The 23,545-nt window shown below is 48.9% G+C and overlaps 1 protein-coding gene across 4 annotated transcripts in view; it reads right to left on the reverse strand.

Annotated features, from left to right (window-relative positions):
- The window catches only part of SH3PXD2A (SH3 and PX domains 2A), a 252,953-nt gene that overhangs the window by 155,056 nt on the left and 74,352 nt on the right, over nt 1-23,545 (reverse strand). For all 4 annotated transcript variants that reach the window (XM_032281516.1, XM_032281520.1, XM_032281517.1 and 1 more), the window contains exon 3: nt 5,985-6,060. In XM_032281516.1, the coding sequence (XP_032137407.1) occupies nt 5,985-6,060 (76 nt within the window). The remainder of the gene's footprint in view (nt 1-5,984; nt 6,061-23,545) is intronic.

The raw sequence follows: 23,545 nt of genomic DNA on the forward strand, positions 1-23,545 counted from the left end.
GTGAGCCACTGTGCCCAGCCATGAATACTTAAAAGAAAATGAAAAAAAAAAAAAAAAAAAAAAAAAAAGTTCCTTGCTTTGCAACAGGACTTATTACATGCCTCTTTTAAATAGAATAACACTTTGGACACCTAAATGATAATGTTATTTGTTTCAAAGAGCTGAAGTTGCACAGGTTTCTGGAATATGCCTTTTTGTGGAGGTTGGGAATGCCGAGAGGTTGGGCCTGGGAGTGGAGTTTCTTAGGGACTATTATCAAACCACTGCCTCCTTCCTAGAGCCCAGCTGGCACGCTTGTTTAATAGCACTCTCCACCTCCATAAAATAAAAATCAATTACTCAGGCCTGTGGTCTAGTTCGTTGAGTAGTGCCAATATATTTCCTAGTTTTGATAACATACTGCGGTTACACAAGATGTTACCGTTGCGGGGAAGTGATGTGATGGTGAAAAGTGATTTGACCTCTCCTTAAAATGGGAATCATGCCAGCCACCCCGCAGTACAGCAGTGGAACTGGAGGGGGGATGTAGAGTGCCTAGTATTTCTGCAACCTCTTGTGAGTCTCTCATTATTTCAAAATAAGAAGTTTTTAAAAATGCTGTTAGGAAACCAAATAGCCAAACCTGTTAGATCATAATTAAACGAAGACAGTGCTCTGAAAGCCTTGGGCTATCTTATTTGTAATCATTAAAATAATAAGTTAATTGGTTTAGCTGCAAGAAATATGTCAATTACTCTGTGTTGGTGAGTAATTACCTCGGTCACTCAATGGAATGAGAGAGCCCTTACAGGTCACCTGAGTCCCTGTGAGGTTCAAGCCACCTGCTTCCCTACACAGGACACTCCTGAAACATGAGATAGCAATGACGACCTGAGGGAGGGACTGGAACGTCTGCTCTGTCTCAGGCAGGACCTCTCAGGTCCCTAACCCGAGAGGTGTGGAGGCAGGAAGGGAGGTACAAAGACAGAGTCTAGCTGAAGCTCTTGTGGCAATTCCTTCTTGCCCAAGGAAAGATATACGGCCCCAGAATCACAGCTCTGCCACAGTATGGCTAAGTGATAGTGAAGAGTGATTTGACTTCTCTCTAAAATGGGGATAAAGCCACCTGCAGTGAGACTGGAGGGAAGAAGGTATGCACAGTGCTAGGACAAGGCTAGGCACACACTAGGAGCAATCAGTAAGTCTTTTTTTTTTTTTTTTTTTTTTAAGAACAGAGTCTCACTCTGTCACCCAGGTTGGAGTGCAGTGGCACGATCTTGGCGAGCAACCTCTGCCTCCCAGGTCCAAGCAATTCTCCCACCTCAGTCTCCTGAGTAGCTGGGACTACAGCTACTACAGCACCACTAGGCCTGGCCAATGTTTTTGCTGTATTTTTAGTAGAGATGGGGGTTTCACCATGTTAGCTAGGCTGGTCTGGAACTCCTGGCCTCAAGTGACCCACCCATCTCAGCCTCCCAAAGTGCTGGGATTGCAGGCATGGGCCATCGCGCCCAACATGTCTTAACAAAGCACCCTCACCTAGCCTCGTGATAGAAACATGACGGAAGCAGATAAGGGCCTTGTCAAAGGGAGGCTGCAAAGGCCAGCAAAAGAGAAGGGCGTGTCTCCCTCAATCTCACATAATATGGGGTTTGGAGGCATAGGCCTGGAGGGGCTCCTTTCCCTTCCCTCTGCCCCTTGCCCCCACACCACTCTTGAGGGTGTCTGGGCTCTGGAGTAACTCTCTGCCTTGTCCTGCCCATGAAGCTACTGGATTTTCTTTCCCAGGATGCCTTCCTGGAGATTTGCCAGTCCCTCATGGGGCCCACAGCTTCTCCTAGCCCTTCCAGGACTCTGCAGACTTCATAAAGGCTGGTGGTTCTAGGCACAGAGGAGTTTCACTTCCAGGGTCCAGAAAGCAGGTTCTATCCCTGGTGAAAACCATTTGGGGGCTCTCTCATGGGCAGTTCCCCTACAAACTTTTACATAGGATTTGATGGATATGGAATGTGAGATCCCTGGGTCAGCAGCACACCGGCTCCCCACTCTACCACCTTGTTGGTCCTACTCACAGACCCCCAATCCTTACCCACAACCGCAGCACCACTGCACAACCCTCCATCTGTCCCGCAAGAGCCCATGGGCACTGCCTGAGTCAGCGTCTCCAGGGATGGAGCTTCTGCCTTTGACCACAGGAGCCCGGGGCACTCACCACTTTTTAAATCTATATGCTGACCCTGAACTCTGGCCATTACACCACCCAGACATATCACAAGCCTGTGTCCTAGGTCCCAAGACTTATGGCCCATGTGTGAGATTTTCTGCCAGGATTTGACTGGCAGATGGGCAAGCATGTAACCAAGCCGTGGGTTCCTTTCTTCTCGAATTCTGCTGCTTTCTCTGTCAGCTCCACCAGCCAGTCAAAATTCTACGAGCCCTCAGCTGTGAGCCTGCAGCCACGTGGGTCAAAGCGAATCAGCTGTCCTAACACTCCAAGCATATCCCCCAGACCCCACACTTAAGCGGCAGAAATGCTCAGCACATTCCAGCATCTCTGGAGCTGAAATCAAGACCTTTCTGGAAATAATGGGTGATCTCTGCTTCCACCCCTTGGGATTTCCTTGCTCTGACATTTCAGGTGAGGCAAAGGGCTGGCAAGGCTGTTCCCAAAGCTGGCTCCTAACCCTCTCTGGGTTGTGAGACTGTCAAGTTCTCTGGGGTTCTGCTGAGTCACTGCTGCTGAGGGTAAGCCTGGGGGAATTGGCAGGTGGCTTCAGACACCCTCCCTAGAGGCAGGGAAGCAGAAGCAGAGTCCCAAGCTGATGTTAGTGTGCAGAGCAGACGCTGTCCAGAGCCCTTGTACCAGCGAAGGCTCCTCCCATCAGTGCCGTGAGTGTGGGCTGCTGCTAGGGGTCCCAGCTGCCCTTCTTCAGATGCATGCCCCCGGCCATCAGAGCCCCCGTGCCCATGCTCCACACCCTTTGGAGGAGGAGGCAACCCACAGACAATGGACGGCTGATGTGAGGGGGCGCGGTATAAAGCTGTCCTCTAAGATGGGAGAGTTCTGTGGTGCCATTCACCCTCCAGAGCTCCCTGTGGGGCCAGGTGGAAGCTAGACTTAGCTGAACCCACATTTCTGCCTCACTTCCTCCCCTGCCCCATCCTGCTTCCTTCCCTGCCACAAGAAATTCACAGGAGAGTAGAACCTCAAAAGCCACGTGCAGCTGAATCCTCGCCTCAGGCTCTGCATTTAAGGAGCTTGACTTAAGACAGGCAATGTTCATCACTGCCCTTCTCTGACACCCTCTCCTCCTGGGACTCCTGTGCATCAGGGCAGTGGGGGTGGATGGGGAATCCTCACACCCACTCAGCTTGCCCTGGCTAGGTTCTGAGTGTGTTGAGTGATTTTTTCCTTAGTCTTTTCCCTTCATGTCCGAGCTAAGGAGTGAGCAGAGCATGACAGGGTTAAGGCAGTTTCTGGTGAGCAGGAGGAAGGCCAGGGACAGGGCTTGGGAGCTTCAGGGTAGGATTCCAAACGGCTAGCAATGTCCAATCTGAAGTCCTAGAGACTGAGTGAGCCAAACAGAAGAGTCTCAGAGGGAACCCTGCTGGAGAAAGGCAAGGAAAAAAGCCTAGCCAGGAAAAGGAGGGCACAGGGTGGGGCAAGTCAGCCTCATTCCTCCTGACAATATCACCTGCTATGTACAGGTCACATCTGCACAGGGGCTAGAAGGTGTCCTCATGCTTGACTTTGCCCAGTAGATGACGGTGGTGTGGGGGTGTACAGGCAGGTGACTTTCTTAATTAACAGCTGCCATTTATTGAGTATTTACTGTAAGATAGACATGGTGCAAAGTGTTTTGCATAGATTCTTTGAATCCTCACTGCAATCCCATAAGAGGAAACTGAAGGTCGGAGAGGTCCTCAGTCCTGTGGCAGCTGTTGTGCTCTTGGCTCCTGGGCAGCTGATATGAAAGGGAGCCCTGACCCAGGGGTCAGGAATGACAGTTCTGGTGTTGGCTGTACTTCCTGGGTGTGGAACCTTGAGATTGAGGATTCAATCTCTTTTGAGTAGCTGGGCTTATAGACATGTGCCACTATGCCCAGCTAATTTTTGTATTTTTAGTAGAGATGGAGCTTCGCCATGTTGGCCACGCTGCTCTTGAACTCCTGACCTCAGGTGATCTACCTTCCTCGGCCTCCCAAAGTGCTGGGATTACAGGCATGAGCCATCGTGACCGGCCAAGAAGCCCATTCTTCTGGAGCAAACAGACAACCTTCGTGCCCCAAGGCCAGGCGACAGCGCTGTGGCCTCCCGTTGCCTCTAGGATGCATGTGCCTACAGCATCCCAGCTTGGTTACCAGATCCTGGCACCAAGCTTCCAGACACTACTAGAGCACCATCTAAGGTTGTCACCAACCTGGATGCTGGACATTCCATTCAAGACCCAGTGCAAAGCCAAGCAAGGCACGCAAGTCACCCCATATGAACTCCTAGGCCAGGAATGGAGAAGCAATCCCTTGCCTCCGTGGAGGGAGGCCAGGGGCTGAGACTCCCTACGCCATCGCTGACTGGTTCCGGTCTTGCCCAAACTGCGGGATTTAGAAGTTCTTCCTTGTAGCTAAATTATCTCTAGCTATATATAGCATAAGACTCCAGGGACAGGTGGTGACAGGCACTCACACATGTTGCTGCTTTTGAGGATGGAGGAACGCAGGAGAAACGCCTTTCAGAGAGGAGCCACTCTCTGAGGGAGGTGCCCCTACATTTGTTTTCAAATCAGCAAGTAGGTACTGGCTGTGGGCTGGCAGTGTGCCAGGGGTTAGCAAGATGCAGGCCCTGCTTCTTGCCAAGGTCAGACTGATCACTGTGGTCCTGAGGCTGACCTGTACGGGTCCAAGACCAGCATGAGCCCCAGGGGGAGCCCACTGTGAAGGGAGCTCTCCTAGGGAATGGCAGGGGTTCTGGAGAGCCAGGAGATAGTGTTGCTCCACACGGACCAGGAAGCCAGAGTTTATGTCTCAGCTCTGCCACTTTTATGAGCAAGTTATTTTTTTTTTTTTTTTTTTTTTAGAGACAGGGTTTCCCTCTGTCGCCAGGCTAGAGTGCAGTAGTGTGATCTTGGCTCACTGCAACTTCTGCCTCCTGGATTCAAGTGATTCTCCTGTCTCAGCCTCCCAAGTAGCTGGGACTACCACACCTAGCTATTTTTTTTGTATTTTTAGTAGAGACAGGGTTTCACCATGTTGGTCAGGCTGGTCTCGAACTCCTGACCTCATGATCCACCCACCTCGGCCTCCCAAAGTGCTGGGATTACAGGCATGAGCCACTGCGCCCAGCTTATGGGCAGTTCTTTAACCTGTCTGAACCCAACATCTTCACCCACTGGGGGAGATTGTAGTACACGCCTCAGTATGGCAATGTGCATATGATAACAAAAAAGCACTCTGTAGCTATAAATCTCTATACGCACTTAAGATATCATCAAAATAAAAGGTAATGATACACCTGAGCTTTCCTCTAAATTACATAACATAATTGAATGCCTTAAACATGCTCCAAAATGTTGTAAGCTGCCTCTTCTGTATAAGGTAACGTGAGGACCGAAAGAGATGAGGCCAGGGAGAGTGCTCAACGTATCTGTGATTAGAATGGGAGTCAGTACAAAGAGCTCAGCCTGCGACTCTGCATCTGCTCACAGGAGAACTTGGTCTCTTTGTGCTTTTGTGAAAAGGAGACCAAAGTCCAGGAGCTGGGGAAACTCCTCGGAAGCTGCAGGCCAAGAACCAGCAGAGACGGTCTTGCAATGGTAGGAGAAGCCATTTGGAGGATGGAGGCTTTCACAATCCAGAGCTTCCAAATCCCCTGGGGGAATTGTTCATATGCAGATTCCCCTGCATGCCCGGCCCAGAATTTGCTGCTTAGTAGCCTCTTCTCCCCCTAAGAGAAGGACTGATCCTTCCCCACTTATCCACATCCCTGGGTGGAGCCACCCAATGCTTACCTGGGAGGAAGGGGATGATCCTTTGCTTGGGGTCCTTCTGGCCACCTTCAATGGGAAACTTATCCAAAAGCTGCATCTGAGAAGCCAGACAGACAGAGGGACAGGATTCAGACGACCAGAACATTCCTCATCATCCCTTTCCCACTCCACTGCTCCAGGGCCCCACTGTCCTCACACGGATGAGTGATGCCTGAGATCCCTCATTTCACAGACGATTAACAAACCGCAAGGGGCGTGAGAGGGAGGAGGCCAAAGCTCTCTCTGCATCAAAGAGGGCAACTGACCAATCTCAGGAAGCGGGTAAGAGTGCAGGGGGAGGGGTCAGGAGATGACCCGAGGAAGGCTGGAGTGCGGACCAGAGGCTTTCAGGCCAGGCTGCCCATAGAGTTTCCAGAGGCTCCTCTGGGCCCAGTTTCTTTCCTACTTCATCTGTGGTGTGAATCCTTCAGCCACTGGCCATCCCAAACCCTCTTGGGCCAGGATGGGGGAAGGCCCCACCTGATACTTTAGACAGACCACCTGCCTTCCAGAACTGCGCTGTGGAAACAGATTCAGCTGTTATTTTAATTGCAAAACCAAATCCATCCTATTGCCCCCGCTGCCGGAAGACCACTCCTCCGCTTCCTACCTTCCCACCCTGAGATCGCTGCTGTTTTTTTAGGGACAGACCCACTGGAAGAGTTTCCAGGGTTCTAGAGAAATAACTGTTTTTTCTTTGCTATTCTGGGCTGAAATTCCATGTAAACTGGAAAAACGCACAGGACACAGGATGGATGACGCCAGGGCCCCTTTGTGTGTGGCTGATCTCCTTTCCGAGGCACAGGCAGGAGGGGAGTCATGATCTAGTCTTGCAGCTCCAGCTGTGTGACCTCAGGCAAGGAACGGAGCCTCACAAGGTTGGGCCTCAGGACCCTCCTTGGTAGAATGAGAAGGATCAATCACACGATCTTTGAAGTCCAATCAGTCCTTCAAATATATATTGAGCATGCACTTTACAGCACAGGGCATTAAGGAAAGGGCAGTAAAGACAACAGACAAAATCCCTGTCCTCTGGGAGTTTACGCTCTAGTGGAGGGAGACAAACAGTAAACAAATAAATACGTCATATGCAAGGAAAGATCAGGTCAGTGCTGCAGAGGAAAATCTAGTAGGATAAGGTACTAGACAGAACACAACTTGTCACTTTATATAGGGTGACAAGGAAGGCCGGACCCCGAGCTAGCAATTTCGCAGAGACCTGCAGGGGGCGAGGAGCAAGCTACACTGGAGAGGGAGAACCTTTCCGGCAGGGAAGCAGGACATACGAAGAACCTGACAAGAGCAATGTGGCCAGAGCAGTATGAGCCAGGAGCAGAGGAACAGCCAATGAGATCCGAGAGGCAGGATGGGTCAGGGCATGGAAGGCCTGGTGAGGCTGTGGTGAAGACTCGGGGCTTATCATGAGGGAAGGGGAAGTCCTGGAGGGTTCTGTGGAGAGAGAGATGATCTGCTTCACACTTAGAAAAGACGGCTCTAGCTATGGTGTAGGGAATAGACCACAGGGTGGAAGCAGGGAGACCAGTTAGGATCCTACTGAAGGCAACTTGGACCAAGGCGTTAGCATTGGAGGTGGTGAAAGTCTGTTTAGTGTTGCTATAAAGGAATACCCAAGGCTGGGTAATTTATCAAAAAAAGCAGCTTATTTAGCTTGACTCACACAATTCTACTGGGCATCTGGTGAAGCCTCAGGCTGCTTCCACTCATGGCAGAAGGTGAAGGGGAGCCGGCATGTGCAGAAATTACAGGGCAAGACAGGAAGCAGAGGGCAAGGGGGAGGTGCCAGCCTCTTTTTAACAACCAGCTCTCATGGGACTCACTCATTACCAGGAGAACAGCACCAACTATTCATGAGAGATCAGCCCCAGTGACCCAAACACCTCCCATTAGGCCCACCTCCAACACTAGGTATCAAATTTCAATATGAGGTTTGAGGGGAACAAATATCCAAGCTATAGAATGGTCCTAGGCTAGACTCTGTGTGTGTGTGTGTGTGTGTGTGTATTTCCATCCATCCATTCCTTCATCTACCCATCCAGCTCTAATACACAATTTTAGAACTGTCTCTTGCATAATAATTACCCAACATACCCAGGCTATTTAGATCCCATATAATGAAGGGCAGGTCACTGGTGATTCCATTCAAAACAAGACAGAGACTGCAGCATGATTAACTTTCAATTCCCTGAATACAGATGGATATTTAGCAAAAGCTGGCTCATGAATTTTTCTTTTTTTTTTTTTTTTTTTTTTTTGTTTTTTTTGAGACAGAGTCTTGCTCTGTCACCCAGCCTGGAGTGCAGTGGCATGACCTCAGCTCACTGCAACCTCTGCCTCCCAGGATCAAGCGATTCTCATAGCTGAGATTACAAGTGTGCGCCACCACACCTGGCTAACATTTGTATTTTTAGTAGAGATGGGATTTCGCCATGTTGGCCAGTCTGGTCTTGAACTCCTTGCCTCAAGTGATCCACCTGCCTCAGCCTCCCAAAGTGCTGGGATTACAGGTGTGAGCCACCGTGCCTGGCCACATGAATTCTCAATGTTGAAGTCAAACTCTCAAACATTTAATAATTACCTGCTATATGTAAAAACAGCAACTGGGCCATAACACTATAAACAGGACTTTTTTTTCTTTCCTACACCTACATGTTCAGCAAAGGATTTTTAAAGTTAATTCATTTTCACATAAATTCTACACAGATTAGGATTCCTTTTCCCATTTTCCTCGCCCATATTGTTTTTGTAAATTTCATTTCTATGTTACATTGTGACATAAGTAATTCATGTTCACTCAGGGAAAAAACTAGAAGTTCCAGAAGCAGTGGCTGGTCAAAAAGAGAGTAAGAATCACTCATAATCTCTCCCCTGACATTAATATTTTGGGGTATCTATCCTTGCTAGGCATTTTCCCATGCATGCAAATAAAATGAACCCACCAATACTTTTACACTATATAATGAACATTTTTCCATGTCGATGAATACTTTCATATCAGCATTCTTTTTCCTTGACAGACCGGGTCTCACTCTGTTGCCCAGGCTGGAGTACAGTGTGTAATCATAGCTTGCTGCAGCCTCAAACTCCTGGGCTCAAGTGATCCTTCCACTTCAGCCTCTGGTATAATTAGAAATAGGCGTGTGCCACAATGCCCAGCTAGTGTAAAAAATTATTTTGTAGGGATGGGATTTCACTGTGTGGCTGTTCTCAAGATCCTGGCTTCAAGCGATCCTCCTACCCTGGCCTCCCAAAACACTGAGATTACAGGCGTGAGCCACTATGTCCGGTCAGCATTCTTAATCGGGACACAGAATTTCAGTGTCTGGATGAGCCATAGTGTATTTACCCACTCCTTACTGTTGGAGATTTAGATTGTTTCTGACGTTTGACTACTATATATAGCACTATATATAGTGAATACCCTTGTTCACACGTCTGTGCACGTTTCCTTAATACCAATGTATTCCTTTTTACTTTTTATCTTGCTGTATTCTATGCATGTTTATAAGTACCTTAAATCTTTTCCATAAGAATGAGAATTAATAAACAGATAACTAACATGTTATTGGGGCCTCTGAGAAATGCTCCATAGGTTTCTGATGAAGAGGTACTGAGATGGTGGGCCCAGCAACACGGGCCCAGGCATGGAATGATTTGTTCTTATCTCACCCACCTGTCTCCCAAAACAAGGTGACTAGCTGTGCCACACAAGTGGTGGTACCTCACCCAAGTTGCTGTATCTCTCCGGGGCTTGAGGGAGTTAGGCTACAAAAACTTTTCATTTTCTTCCCCCAGCTCTGACATGCCTATGTTCTGACTCCTCCCTCTCTTCCAGACCTAAGAGCCTGCAATTCTCAGTCACAGTGCAGAGGGAATGCGCTGCGGTGAGGAGTGGGCGGAGGCGGGCAGGCCTCCTGCACTCACCCCTTTCCTCCAGGGACAGTTACTGTACGCCTTCTCCACATCAGGCTCTGCCTTAGGTGCTAGAAATAAGCTAAACTGCAGCCTGGTGGCTGGGTGTGGTAGCTCATGCCTGTAATCCCAGCACTTTGGGAGGACAAGGCTGGAGGACTGCTTGAGGCCGGGAGTTTGCAGAGCAGCCTGCGAAACCCCATCTCTACTAAAAAAATACAAAAATTAGCTGGGCTTGGTGGTGCATATCTGTAGTCCCAGCTGAGGCAGGAGAGTCGCTTCAACCTGAGGGGCAGAGGCTGCAGTGAGCCAAGATCGCACCACTGAACTCCAGCCTGCCGGAGCGAGACTTCATCAAAACACCACCACACACACTGCACACACACACACACACTGCACACACACACACACACACCCACCCACCCACCCAGAGCCGGGCTTCACAACCTTCCACATGCATCCACGGTTCTTGGCAGGTTCTGATTCAGCGGGTCTGCGTGGGACCTCAGGTGCTAAGCCCAGCCACACCTGTCACCTAATCCTACCACCAGGCCAAGCCAGCAGAGTCGTGGGGCTGCTGTCCCTGTCAGTCATCCCTCACCCTCATGGGCCACTGGCCATGGAAAACGGAAGCACAGCTAATTAGCTGCTAGGGACGGGACACCTTTTCGGCCCACAAGACAACTTGGAACAAAAGCAAATCTCCAGGCTCAGACTGAAGAGCAAGCCAAATAACCGCGGCCCAGTCGAGTTCACTCCCTGTGGCGCTTGCAGCTGGCGCAGCTGCCCAGTTCAGCATCTCGGCCCTCAATTCGGCAGAGCGGCGGGCGGTGAGGGAGGGTGCAAATGTCACCCTCCCAGGGGGCCGGGCAGCCAGCGAAGCGGGCCCTGTAACCTGGTCAGTACCCAATTTGCCGGGCTGGTTTCCACAGATACAACAATCCGGGCTGAGCCGGGGCTGTCTCCAGAGCCGGCTGCCCCGCCCTCTGGGAGGAGGAAGCCCGGGCGCGGGGCGGCGAGGCAGGAAGGCCCCGCCCAGCGGAGAGTCCTGCGGGGCCACCTTCGCAGGGAGGAAGTGGATTCTCCCGTCACTCCCGCAGGGGCCTGACTCGGGCTGGAGGAAAAGCAGGGCCCATCGCCAGGGTCCTGGCTGGAGTGAGAGGCGTTTGGCTAATGGAGCCCCTCGCAACCACATCAGAACCTCGCAGTGTGTGCAGGAGGCCAGGCTGTTTATCTAAAGGGTGGATCGTGTGAGAGATAGGGGACAGCTGGGTTCCACGCGCTCGCTACAGCCAGACAAAGCTGATTCGGCAGCTCTCCCTGGGCAGGGCTCCGCAGCAATCCACGCTGGGGAAGGCGAGGGCGGGCGGGCCTAGCTGGGGCACAGCTGTAAGCCAGAGGCCGGCTCCTCGCCCCTCCCAGAGGGTGGAGCTCCCAGCGACTCCAGCTTTCGGGGCCTCAATCCTCAAACTTTATCCATTGTGCCCATTTCTATCTAGCTCGAGAACAAAGAGTGCATTACTACAAAAAAGCTGATGGCTTTCCTGTTCCAGAAATTCCCCTTAAAAAGAGACAGGGACGGCCAGGCGCGGTCGTTCACGCCTGTAATTCCGGCACTTTGGGATGCCGAGGCGGGCAGATCACCTGAGGTCAAGGGTTCAAGACCAGTCTGACCACAGGGTGAAATCCGTCTCTACTAAAAATACAAAAATTAGCCGGGCATGGTGGCGGGCGCCTGTAATCCCAGCTACTCAGGAGGGTGAGGCAGGAGAATCACTTGAGCCCAGGAGGTGGAGGTTACAGTGAGCCGAGATCTCCCCCACTGCACTCCAGCCTGTGCGATAAGAGCGAAACTCTCTCTTAAAAATAAAAAGAAGAAGAAGAAGAAAAAAAAGAAGGTGAGACCACCCAGTCCCTGTGGGGACCACGCAAGATCGTGGGAAACCTCAGAATTCATTTGTTCATTCCACTTAGCTGAGGACTAAGCAGTCCCTGTGTTACATGACGGGGACACATTGGCAAGCATCACAGAAAAAGAGGGCCAATAATGATAAGTGTGGTTTTTCTTAAAGTGTACACACCTTGTGGCTTGAAATGCACTTCCCTTATCCCTTCTGTGCTTTGATGACTTTACAAGCGGTACCTCCTACAGGAAGCCTTCTTTGGCCATCCCAGCCAGAGGTCATGCCTCCTTTCTTTGAATTCTCACAGCAATTCCAGTTTGTATTCCCTATGTCAGCACTTCACACCGTGTTTTGTGATTTACACATTGACACAAGTGTATCTCACTGCCCAAGAGGAAGCACCCTTTGCCCTTGAATGTTCCTGGCACCCCTGTCGAGCCAATCTGACATGAAGATAGAAAAACAACAGATTTAGGAGGGACTTGGACTGCATCTTTAAAAATAGCTACTAGCAAATCATTTTTTTAAGAGGAAGAAGACTTCAGCAGAATCCTGTTCAAATTAAATCTAACATCAAACCTCAATAAATAATATTTGGGTATAGATATACTGTCATTTCAGAACAATTTGCTGAAAAGACTATCCTTTCCCTGTTGAATTACATTAACTCCTATGTCAAAATTCAACTATATATGTGTGGGTGTGTTTCTGGACTCTATGCTGTCCCATTGATATAACTGTATCTAGACCTATATCTGTATCTATATCTACCTGTCACCAGCACCATCTTTTTTTGACTACTGTAGGTTTTTAGTCAGTCTTGAAATTAAACTTTTTCTTCTTTTTCAAAATTATTTTGGTCATTCTAGATCCTATGCATCTTCAAACACATTTCAGAATAAATTGGCTAATTTCTATAACATCAAAATCCTTCCTGAGGATTTTTTTTTTAAATTAGGGTTGCACTGAACCTATATATACATTTAGCAAGAGTAGCTATCTTAACAATATTAAAAGTTCCAGTCTATGAACACGGTAAATCTTTCCATGTATTTAGATTTTCTTCAATTCATTCAGCAATGTATTATAGCTTTCAGTGTAAAGCTCTTGCATATCATTCATTAAATTCATTACTAAGTGTTCTTATATTATTTGTGTTTTAATTTCATTTTCTAATTGTTTGGTGCTAGTGTACAGAAATATAATTTATTTTTATATGTTGACCTTGTATCCTGCAACTTTGTTAAAATTACTTAACAAAATTAATTAAAATTAATTCTTTTTTTTTGTTTGTTTTGGAGATTCCTTAGTATTTTCCACATAGACAATCATGTTACCAATAAAAGAGAGTTTTACTTCTTCCTTTTTTCAATCTGTATGCCTTTTTCTTTTCTTGCCTTATTTCACTGGCTAGATTGTCCAGCACAATTTTGAATAAGAAAAGAGAGAAAATTCGTGCCTTATTCCATCTTAGCAGGAAAGTATTTGATCTTTCACCATTGAGTATTATGATAGTGATAGGTTTTTTGTATATGCTCAGGTGAGGAAGTTTTCCTTAGATTTCTAGTTTGCTGAGATTTAAAAAATCAAAAATGTGTGCTGAATTTTGTCAGATGCTTTATTGAAACTACTTCCTATGGTTTGGATATGACTGGTTTGTCCTAACCAAAATGCATTTTGAAATTTGATCCCCAATGTGGTGTGTTGGGAGGTGGGGCCTAGTGGGAGGTGTTTCAGTCATGGGTAAGATCCCTCATGAATGGTTTGGTGCCAGTCTTGTGGTAGTGATTGAGTTCTCACTCTTTCCAGACTGCATTAGTTCTCTTAGGAGTGAATTAAGTGAATCAGTTCCTGTGAGAACGGATTGTCGTAAAGCCAGGACACATCTTAGGTTTTGCCTCTTTTTTCTTTTTTTTTTTTTTTTTTGAGACAGAGTCTCACTCTGTTGCCCAGGCTGGAGTGCAGTGGTGCGATTTTAGCTCACTGCAACCTCTGCCTGCCAGGTTCAAGCAATCCTCCTGCCTCAGCCTCCAGAGTAGCAGGACTCAGGTGCACGCCACCATGCCTGGCTAATTTTTTGTATTTTTAGTAGAGATGGGGTTTCACCATGCTGGCCAGGCTGGTCTCAAACTCCTGACCTCGTGATCTGCCAGCCTCTGCCTCCCAAAGTGCATGAGCCACTGCGCCCAGCCAGGTTTTGCCTCTTCTAACGTATCCAGTCCCCTTGACCTTCATTGCCATATTGTGACACGGCATGAAAGCCCTCACCAGAAGCCAGGACCATGCCCTTGAACTTCCTAGTCCACAGAATTGTGAGCTAAATAAACGTCTTTTCTTTATAAATTACCCAGTTTCAGAATAAATTGGTTAATTTCTACATAGACAATCATGTTACCAATAAAAGATACAGTTTTACTTCTTCCTTTTTCTAGTCTCAGGTATTGTGTTATAACAACACAAAATGGTCTAAGACAGACACTAGTGATACAATTCCCCCCCCCACCCCAGTCTATTCTGTTACTGTGGTGAACTACACTGATTCCTTTTGAATATTGAACCAAGTTGCAGTTTTTGAGATAAACTCGACTTGGTTATGATGGGCTTTCCTTTCTAGATACTGCTGGATTTGACTTGCTAATATTTTGCTGAAGAATTTTTCAGTAGGGTGCAGTGGTTCATGCCTGTAATCCCAGCATTTTGGGAAGCTGAAGCAGGTGGATCACTTGAGTTCAGGAGTTCGAGACCAGCTTGGCCAACATGGTTGAACCCTGCCTCTACTAAAAATACAGAAATTAGCTGGGCAAGCCAGGTGTGGTGGCAAGGGCCTGTAGACCCAGGTACTCAGGAGGCTGAGATAGGAGGGCTGCTTGAGATCAGGAGTTCAAGGTTACAGTAAGCCATGACTGCACCACCTGTACTCCAGCCTGGGCAACAGAGACAAGGGCAATCTTATCTCAAAACAAAAACAAAAACAAAAACCTTGCCTCAAAAAAACAAAAACAAATCAGCAAACAAGAACTGGAGTAAATTTTCTTAAACTGAAAATGTCTATTAACAAAAAACAATGATAAAACAATGGAACAAAACAAGGACACTACCCACTATCACTACTTCTATCCATTATAGTACTAACGATCCTTGCCAAGGAATTCACACACACACACACACACACACACACACACACACACACACACACACGGGGCGGGGTGGGGAGAGGCATAAAAACAGGTGGACGAAATAAAACCGTCAGTATTCACAACCAATATGAAGTTCCACACAAAATCAAAAAGAATCCCCAGGAGCTGCACACCTTTAGACCTTGAAGGATTCTCATACTCTCATTAAAAAGAAATTAACCTGTAGAAGGTATAAGACATGAGGCCTTGAAAGAGAAAACAGCATGAGAAACCTCTGGAGAAGGATAGCATGATGGCCACACAGCAATGTGAATATACATAATGCTACTGAAATGTACACTTAAACATTTAAAATGATAAATTTCAAGTTTTGTATATTTTACCGCAATAAAAAAAATACAGAAATAAAAAGAGGAAAAAGAAGCTGAGAGTGGTGGTTCACACCTGTAAACCCAGCACTTCCAGAGGCTTACGTGGTAGGATCACTTGAGTCCAGGAGTTTGTGACCAGCTTGGGTAACATAGTGAGACCTTGTCTGTACAAAAAACAAAAAAATTAGCCAGGTGTGGTGGCACACACCTGTAGTCCCAGCTACTTGGGAGGCTAAGGTGGGAGGATTGCTTGAACCCAGGAGGCTGAGAATACAGTAAGTCATGATTGTACCAGCTTGGGCAACAGAGCAAGAACTTGTCTTTAAAAAAAAAAAAAAAGCAACACCCCTTCCCTCCCCCGCAAAAAAAAAAAAAAAAAAAAAGGAAAAGAGAGAGAGAATGAGAACCTAAGATCTGTAAGTGGGCCAGGTGTCGTGGCTCATGCCTGTAATCCCAGCACTTTGGGAGGCTCAGATAGAAGGATTACTTGAGCCCAGGAGTTTGGGAGCAGCCTGGACAACACGGTGAGACCCCATCTCTAAAGAATAATAATTTGAGGTTGAAGTGAGCTGAGATCACGCCACTGCACTCCAGCCTGGTGCCTGGTGACAGAGTAAGACTCTCTCAAAAAAAAAAAAATATATATATATATAAAAATAATTTTAAAAATTATCTGGGCACAGTGGCACGTGCCTGTAGTCCCAGCTATCAGGAGGCCAAGATGGAAATATTGCTTGAGCCCGGGAGTTCAAGGCTGCAGTGAGCTATGATCACACTACTGCACTCCAGCCTGGGTGACAGAGCAAGACCTTGTCTCAAGAAAAAAAGAAGGACCCTCGGGTTTTACAGTATGGACAGCCAGGAGAGCAAGGACAAGGTCCAGAGAGGACAGAGGTACCAGGTGGGGCAGAGCTTGGACCAGGAGGGAGCTGAGGCCAACACTGGCCTCTCCCCAAGGAGTATTCATGGAACTTCTCTCCTGCTCCTTGTCACCCTAGGAGGAGCCATGCACAGGGCACCGAGCAGAGCGAGTCTGGAGCCCAGGCTCTAAAAACCACACTGGCTGACCGAGTAACCCTTTCCAAGCCTCTGATCCTGTCTATGCAATGGTGTTAGAAGATGTAACTCACAGGGTGGAGGAGATCGGTCAGGGTAGTGGGAAAAATTATAAAGATGCAAATCTTCTTGGAAGACTGGAAGATTTGGCAAAAGCTTTGGGAAAGGGGTTATGGCTGAGGCAGCCTAATCCTCTTACCTTGAGCTAATAGCAAAGAGCAGATAACAAGGGAATGTAGAGGAGCTTATCTAAATAGCTTGTTGCCCTAAGACCGACCTTTGATCATCCCTGGGCAGAACTGCTCTCTACTCCAGTTGGCAACGTTAATTACCCACTAATGGTGTTTACTTGAGACCTTTGTCATTAAATCTGTACTAAATAAATGCAGAGCCTCTCTGGCTGATCGAGATGGCACAGGGACACTCTTCGGAGGAGCCAAAGTGGTGCTAGCTCCCTGGCTGTGCCCTCTCGGGCAAAAACCTGTGTAAGTGTAATTTTCATGTGTCGCTCAGCCAGTCTACCGGCCAGACTCGACAACAGGGAAGATGGGAGAACCCAGAGAATACACTGTCGTGGATGTGTTCCATAAACAGAAAAGAAGGCATGGCCATGATGCAGCGTGGCGCTTGCTCAGAAAGTTCCCGGGACAGGGCCAGGTTGAAGATGGGTGGGCAAGAGGGTCTGCAGGCGCTCCTGTCAAAATCACGACAGCACTTCGTGGAGCAGACCTGGCACCCCAGGTGGGCCTGAAGGAACCCCCAGGGATAGAGAGAGGAGGCAGAGAGGACCTGTCCACCCTGGGATGCATTTAACTGGGACATGGTCCATGCCTCACTAGATACACAGTGCCAGAACACACCCCAACTTTGAGAGGGAGCCCACTCCAGGTTCTACAGTTCCCTAACAAGTCAGAGAATTCTTTGACCATTTTCTGGAAAACATGCAAGCCTTCACCACTTCCTATCCCTTCCCAACCAGGCCTTTACCACATCAGCGGGATCTAGGAGTGTCAGTCATGGTCTGTGATCTGAGTGGGAGTTGGGACACTGCACAGGCACAAGGGACTTACCTAGCAGCATTAGGTGGGTGTCAACCGGCTGAGTGGTATGACAAGCCAGGTGATGGGCGTTTAGGAAGGGACAAGATCCGTGAGGCTGGAGTGAGCAAAGGGATGTCTCAGAAGAGACATCAGAGCCAGGCCTTGAATAAAGGATAGCAGGGAAACTGAAAGAAGGCCTTCCAGAAGGAGGAATGGCAGGGTCTCACGCTCGGCAGTGGGTCTGTCAGGGTTGCTACAGGAAGCAGTGGGATGGGAGTGATTGCTTTGCTCATGGATTCCATGAAATGCTGCCATGTGTCAGAGAAAGTGCTGGGATCCAGGGTGGAGGTCCCTGATCATTTATTCCAGCGACTTGAGGATGACCACACAGCTGGCACCAGGGCTGGCTGAGGGCAGATGCCTGATGTGCCACTCTCAGGGGGAATTAGAGCACCCTAAAGCATCACCAGCTGTGTGACAAGATGGAGAAGTCATCTCCAGAACTCAGCTCAAGGATGGCACTGCATGTGGCTGGCGTCTCTGGAGTGGGGACTGGCAGGTGGGATGTCTCAGATGCCTGATCAATAATGACACACGCTCACTAAGCTGCTGTCCATAGTGTCTGGGTCGGGGAAAGCAGAGCCATTTCCATTCCCGGGCTCTCAAGATGCATCGGTTTCTTTGCCTTTTTTTAGTTTCTAGAGGCCACCTATATTATTTGGCTCATGGCCCCTTTCTCTGTGTTCAAATCATAAGTGTATAGGCCGGACACCATGGCTCATACCTGTACTCCCAGACCTTTGGGAGACCAAGGCAGAAGGATCGCTTGAGCCCAGGAGCATCAGACCAGCCTGAGCAACATGGTGAGACTTCAACTCTACAAAATATATAGAAATGAGCTGGGTTTGGTGGTGTGCACCTGTGGTCTCAGCTACTTGGGAGGCTGAGGACAGAGGATCAATTGAGCCCAGGAGGTTAAGGCTGCAGTAAGCCATGATAGTGCCACCGCACTCCAGCCTGAGTGACAGAGCTAGACCCTGTCTCAAAAAAAAAAAAAAAAGTATATTGTGTACGTGTGTGTGTGTGTGTGTGTGTGTGTGTGTGTGTGTGTGTATTCTAACTGTATTTAGTTTGCTAGGGCCAGTCTAACAAAGTTCCACAAACTAGGTGTCTTAACAGAATTTGTCTCACAGTCCCGGAGGCTAGAAGTCCGACATCCAGGTGTGGGCAGATTGTTTCCTTCTGAGAGCTATGAGGGAGGCTCTGTGCCATGCCTGTCCCCTAGCTTCAGGGATGTAAGTCATCTATGGCATTTCTTGGTTTGTAAAACATCACCTTGATCTCTGCCTTCATCTCCACATGATGACCTCCCTGTGTTTCTGCGTCTAAATTTTCCCCTTTCATAGGGACATCAGTCATGTTAGATTAGGGAGCCACCCTACTCCCAATGATCTCAACTAATTACATCCTGATGACCCTACTATTCCCACATAAGGTCACATTCTGAGGTACCAGAAGCTAGGGCTGCAATGTATGAATTTTGGGAGGAACACATAAAAACTTCAACCTATATCATTAACACACATTAAAGCAAAACATAACCATTAAAAGAGAAATGTCTGCCCGTATACTATGAAGGGTCTCCTCCTGAATCACAGTGGTGCTTACATAACATTTTAGAAAATGTGAAGAAGAAAAATAAATGGTGCATTGCTAGCAGCTCTGTGTTCAAATCAGTTTCCTCATCTGTGAAATGAGGACAGGGACAGAACCTGACCGGTCGAGTGAGTGAGAGGATTAAATGAGATAATGTGTGTAAAGCGCCTGGCACAGAACCTGGCACTGAATTAAGTGCTCAGTACACACCAGCTATTCTTATCACTGCTGTCACCATCACTCGTGTTATGACACCAGGCTGCGTCCCTCATGCCAGGGAAAGTGCTTAGGCAACTACAACCTGAGGTCAGGGAGGCGGCAGGGAGACCGTGAGAAGGGCAGACGGGTCTGGGAGGCGTCTCGGCTCAGCCCAACTTGGCTCTGGGCATCTTGAGACCCCCAGGGGAGCTGCCCAGCTGGTGCGCGTGGGCCAGTGTTGACAAGGAGGCCTCTGGCTTTCCCAGCAGCTCATTCTGTGCGTGGGGACTGGCCAGGATGTGACATCTCACATGCTGGGCCTGGGCGGATAGCCCGACACCTGCAGCGAGTATATGGGGTGAATTAAGTAAAGATGTGCCGGAGGATGCAATGCAATCCCAGGGGAAATCCTCAAGCCATAGAAAGCCTCTAGCTGATGCCCAAAAGGTGCCCATGTAGGCTGGCTACCCAGGCCTATCCCCAAACCTACCCCAGTGGGCTCATTCCATGCACCCCCATGCTGATCCATGGCCTTTGTGCAGGAGAAAGAACACTAGGTTGGAGTCAACAGAAGAGGATTCCAGTTCTGGTCTGCAAGAAATTGCTGGGCAACCAGGGCAAGTGGCTTGGCCTCTCTGGGCAACCACAGCCTCATCTGCCTGTCTCCGCAGGTGTTGTGAAGATCCAAAGCCAAGATGCAACAAGTGCTGCCAAATGCCAGGAGTAATTATTCCCACTTAATTTCTCTGAACCTCAGTCTACTCATCTGTAAAATGGGGCCAAGCCTGTTTTTCCCCTCCCTGGAGGCTGAGATTGAAAAGGAAAATGAATATGTAAAGCGCTTTAGCACAGGCCAGGCACAGAGGAAACCCCCGGAAGGAGGCACCTCTCTCAGTGCTGTTTTATCATGATTGGTGTTCCAGTTAGTAGTGGAATGCTGGAGGGCTGAAGTCAGAACTCCAGCTTATTCTTTCCCAGCTACGTGACCTTGGCCAAGTCACTTAACCTCTCTGTGACCCCGTTTTCTCATCTGTGAAGTGGGAGTAGAAACAGCGCCCCATGGCACCGTGCGGACGAAATTCGAAGTGCGGATGAAATGAGAATACAGGTGAGCAGGTGTGCTTGCCTTACTGTGAGTGTCAGATGAACGGGGTCACCAGTTTTAAGGTAAAGAGACTCCAGTGGTGTTTCCCTGATCTCTGATGCCCTCCTCAGCCCTTTCTGCTTTCAGGCAGCTGCTCAGGGCTGTCTGCCAGGCCCATCTAACCCTCAGTGCCAATGGGTGTAAGGCCTGTGGGATTTTTCACCTATAATTTCACACCCTTTCTAAGGCTGTTGAGCTTTGTCCCAACACAGATTGCTCAGGTGACTTCAGCTCCCCTTGGCCAGGAGGGAAGGGCGTGAGGCCAGGGCAGCAGAGCACCTGGTGAGCGAGTGATAAAAGGAGTCAGATCAGAGATTCTGCATGTGGCCAGCTCTGTGCCTGGCTGCTGGCAGAAGGACTAGTATCTCCCCAGGAGTCACAGAACCTGAGTTATGGCTTCTTACTAAGTTTTTTTTTTTGTTGTTGTTGTTGTTGTTGTTGTTTTTTGAGACAGAGTCTTTCTCTGTCACCCAGGCTGGAGTATAGTGGCACCATCCCGGCTCACTGCAACCTCTGCCTCCTAGGTTCAAGCAATTCTCCTGACTCAGCTCTACTCTCTCTGGGTAGCTGGGATTACAGGTACCTCGACCAGCTAAGTTTTGTATTTTAGAAGAGATGGGATTTCGTCATGTTGGCCAGGCTAGTCTTGAACTCCTTACCTCAAGCGATCCACCCAACTGAACCTTCTAAAGTTCTGAGATTATAGGTGTGAGCCACCATGACTGGCTGGCTTCTTACTATGGATGGGAGCTACACACCAGCCTCCTCCTGATACCCCAGTGTGCCAGCCCCAGCTTATGAACTTCCCTCATTTCATCCCTAGGAAGTGCTGGGAGCCCGGTGCTGGTATGCATGGGGCGGTGTGAGAGGCAGGGCTGCAGGGGTCATCTGAAACAGAGGAAGAACTCAGACTTCCTCCTCCCGGCAATAGGGAGCCCCTGAGGATGAAGAGCAGAGGAGGAATACTGTGAAAGCAGAATTCTAGGAAGACACATCTGGCCAGTATAGATGACAGAGAATGGTTAAAGAAACATCTGTGCATGGGACAGCCAGCCAGAGGAATCCTGGCCCCAGCCCAGGGCACCAGTGGTGTTCCCCGGAGAAGGAGGTCTGCCCAGACTCGAGGTGTTTTCTGGCAGGCTCCTGGCTGTGGTCACCCTGTTTCCTCCTGGGGGGCTCTAGCCATCCCCGAGCCTGGCCAGAGACCACTCCCAGGTTTTCTGAACTCTCCCCAAAGCTGTCTGACACTCTTTCTCTCTCACACAAACTCCAAGGATCATCCAAACTAGGAGGAGGCCCTGAAGCAGGAGGGAGGGGAAGGCAGGGGACAGGCTTGAACCTCTTCCTGGCTGAACCACACCCCCAGCCCCAGTTTTCCTTGATTCTTCTCATCCTCCAAATGGCCTAGAACTGTGGTACCCCAAGTGCCCTGGCCACTACAGCATCAAATTCAGACCGAAATCTGGGACAAAGAAAGCACTTTTTTGGCAAAGATGAAGCCAACACAAACTTTCAGCAGTCCTGGGCCCAGGCTGTGGCTCAGGGCAAGAAGATTCCAGAGCTGGTCCCCAGTGTGCAACCCTGATGGGCTTCCTGGAAAGGGAAACCAAGTTTTGGAACACTTCTAAATGGCAATCTAACATCCTTGCCTTTCTCCTTCCCTTCCCCAAGCATCTCCATTCTCCATTTCTTTCTCTATTCCAAATGGGTCAAGGTACCCGTAGGTCTCAGAACCTTCTTCCCCCAAAGTCTTGTCAAAAGCAAAAGGCAAAGAATAGGCTACCGCAGAAGGCTGGGGTCAAGCAGGCAGAGTTCAGCTCCTCCCTGCAGCCTTGCCCGGTTAATATGGAGCCATGGGACTGTGAACTAGCACCAGCCTCTTTGGTCTTTCCAGTAAACAACAGTGGCTGGGCCATCCTAGAACTCAGGAGAGGGTCCTGAAAGCGTCCTTGAAGACACTGGAAGCCACCGTCGAGGCCCTGCGCTGCTGGGTGGAACCCTTAAGGGCCAGGCAGGCCCAGCAGGCTCCAGCCAGAAGTACCAGGTGACTTGGAGAGTCACCTCCCTACCGTCACCCCTTCTTCCTCTGTTAGAAACTTCATGACGGGCCGGGTGTGGTGGCTCACAGATTGCTCAGGTGACTTCAGCTCCCCTTGGCCAGGAGGGAAGGGCGTGAGGCCAGGGCAGCAGAGCACCTGGTGAGCTAGTGATAAAAGGAGTCAGATCAGAGATTCTGCATGTGGCCAGCTCTGAGGCTGGCTGCTGGCAGAAGGACTAGTGTCTCCCCAGGAGTCACAGAACCTGAGTCATGGCTTCTTAAAAGATGAAGCCAAAACAAACTTTCAGCAGTCCTGGGCCCAGGCTGCAGCTCAGGGCAAGGAGATCCCAGCACTTTGGGAGGCCAAGGCGGGTGGATCAGGAGGTCAGGAGTTCAAGACCAGCCTGACCAACAAGGTGAAACTCTGTCTCTACTAAAAATACAAAAAAATTATCCATGCATGGTGGCACATGCCTGTAATCCCAGCTATCCAGGAAGCTGAGGCAGGAGAATCACTTGAACCCAGGAGGCGGAGATTGCAGTGAGAGACCAAGATAAATGTGAAAACTCTTTGAAGGTCCTGGCAAGGAGACTGCTGAGTTCAAACCAGTTTCTAACGTTGCTGCAACTTGCTCCCCGATCTGCAGATTTCATCTCCAGCTTCACACCCTTTGTTGGCTCTCTGCTGCCTATCGGACACGAGCCTATTCGTGACCTCTCTAGTCGCATGCCCTCCCACTCTTGCTCGTCCATCCCTCACACTGCCTGGCCTGCCTGAGGTCTCCCCAGGCATAACGTGTGTTCCACAGCTCCCTCCTCTCCACCACTCCTGCAAATGGGTCACACTTCTAGAACTACACTTACCATACTGGATTGAATTATTTGCTTATAAAACTTTTTCCTTGCAAAAGCCTGTGAGCTTCTTGAAAGTCATGTCCATGCCTTGATATTCCCACTGTCCATCATGGTGTCCAAAACATACCTGGACCTATGACTAGCCTCCCTTGTTGGGAAGTACGGTCATGGAACTAAATCCTGACCAGTGACACGTAAGCAGGGTAATGTACAC

The sequence above is a fragment of the Sapajus apella genome, unplaced genomic scaffold (genome assembly GCF_009761245.1).
Source record: "Sapajus apella isolate SASKATOON/1434 unplaced genomic scaffold, GSC_monkey_1.0 scaffold13, whole genome shotgun sequence".
Classification (NCBI taxonomy): domain Eukaryota; kingdom Metazoa; phylum Chordata; class Mammalia; order Primates; family Cebidae; genus Sapajus; species Sapajus apella.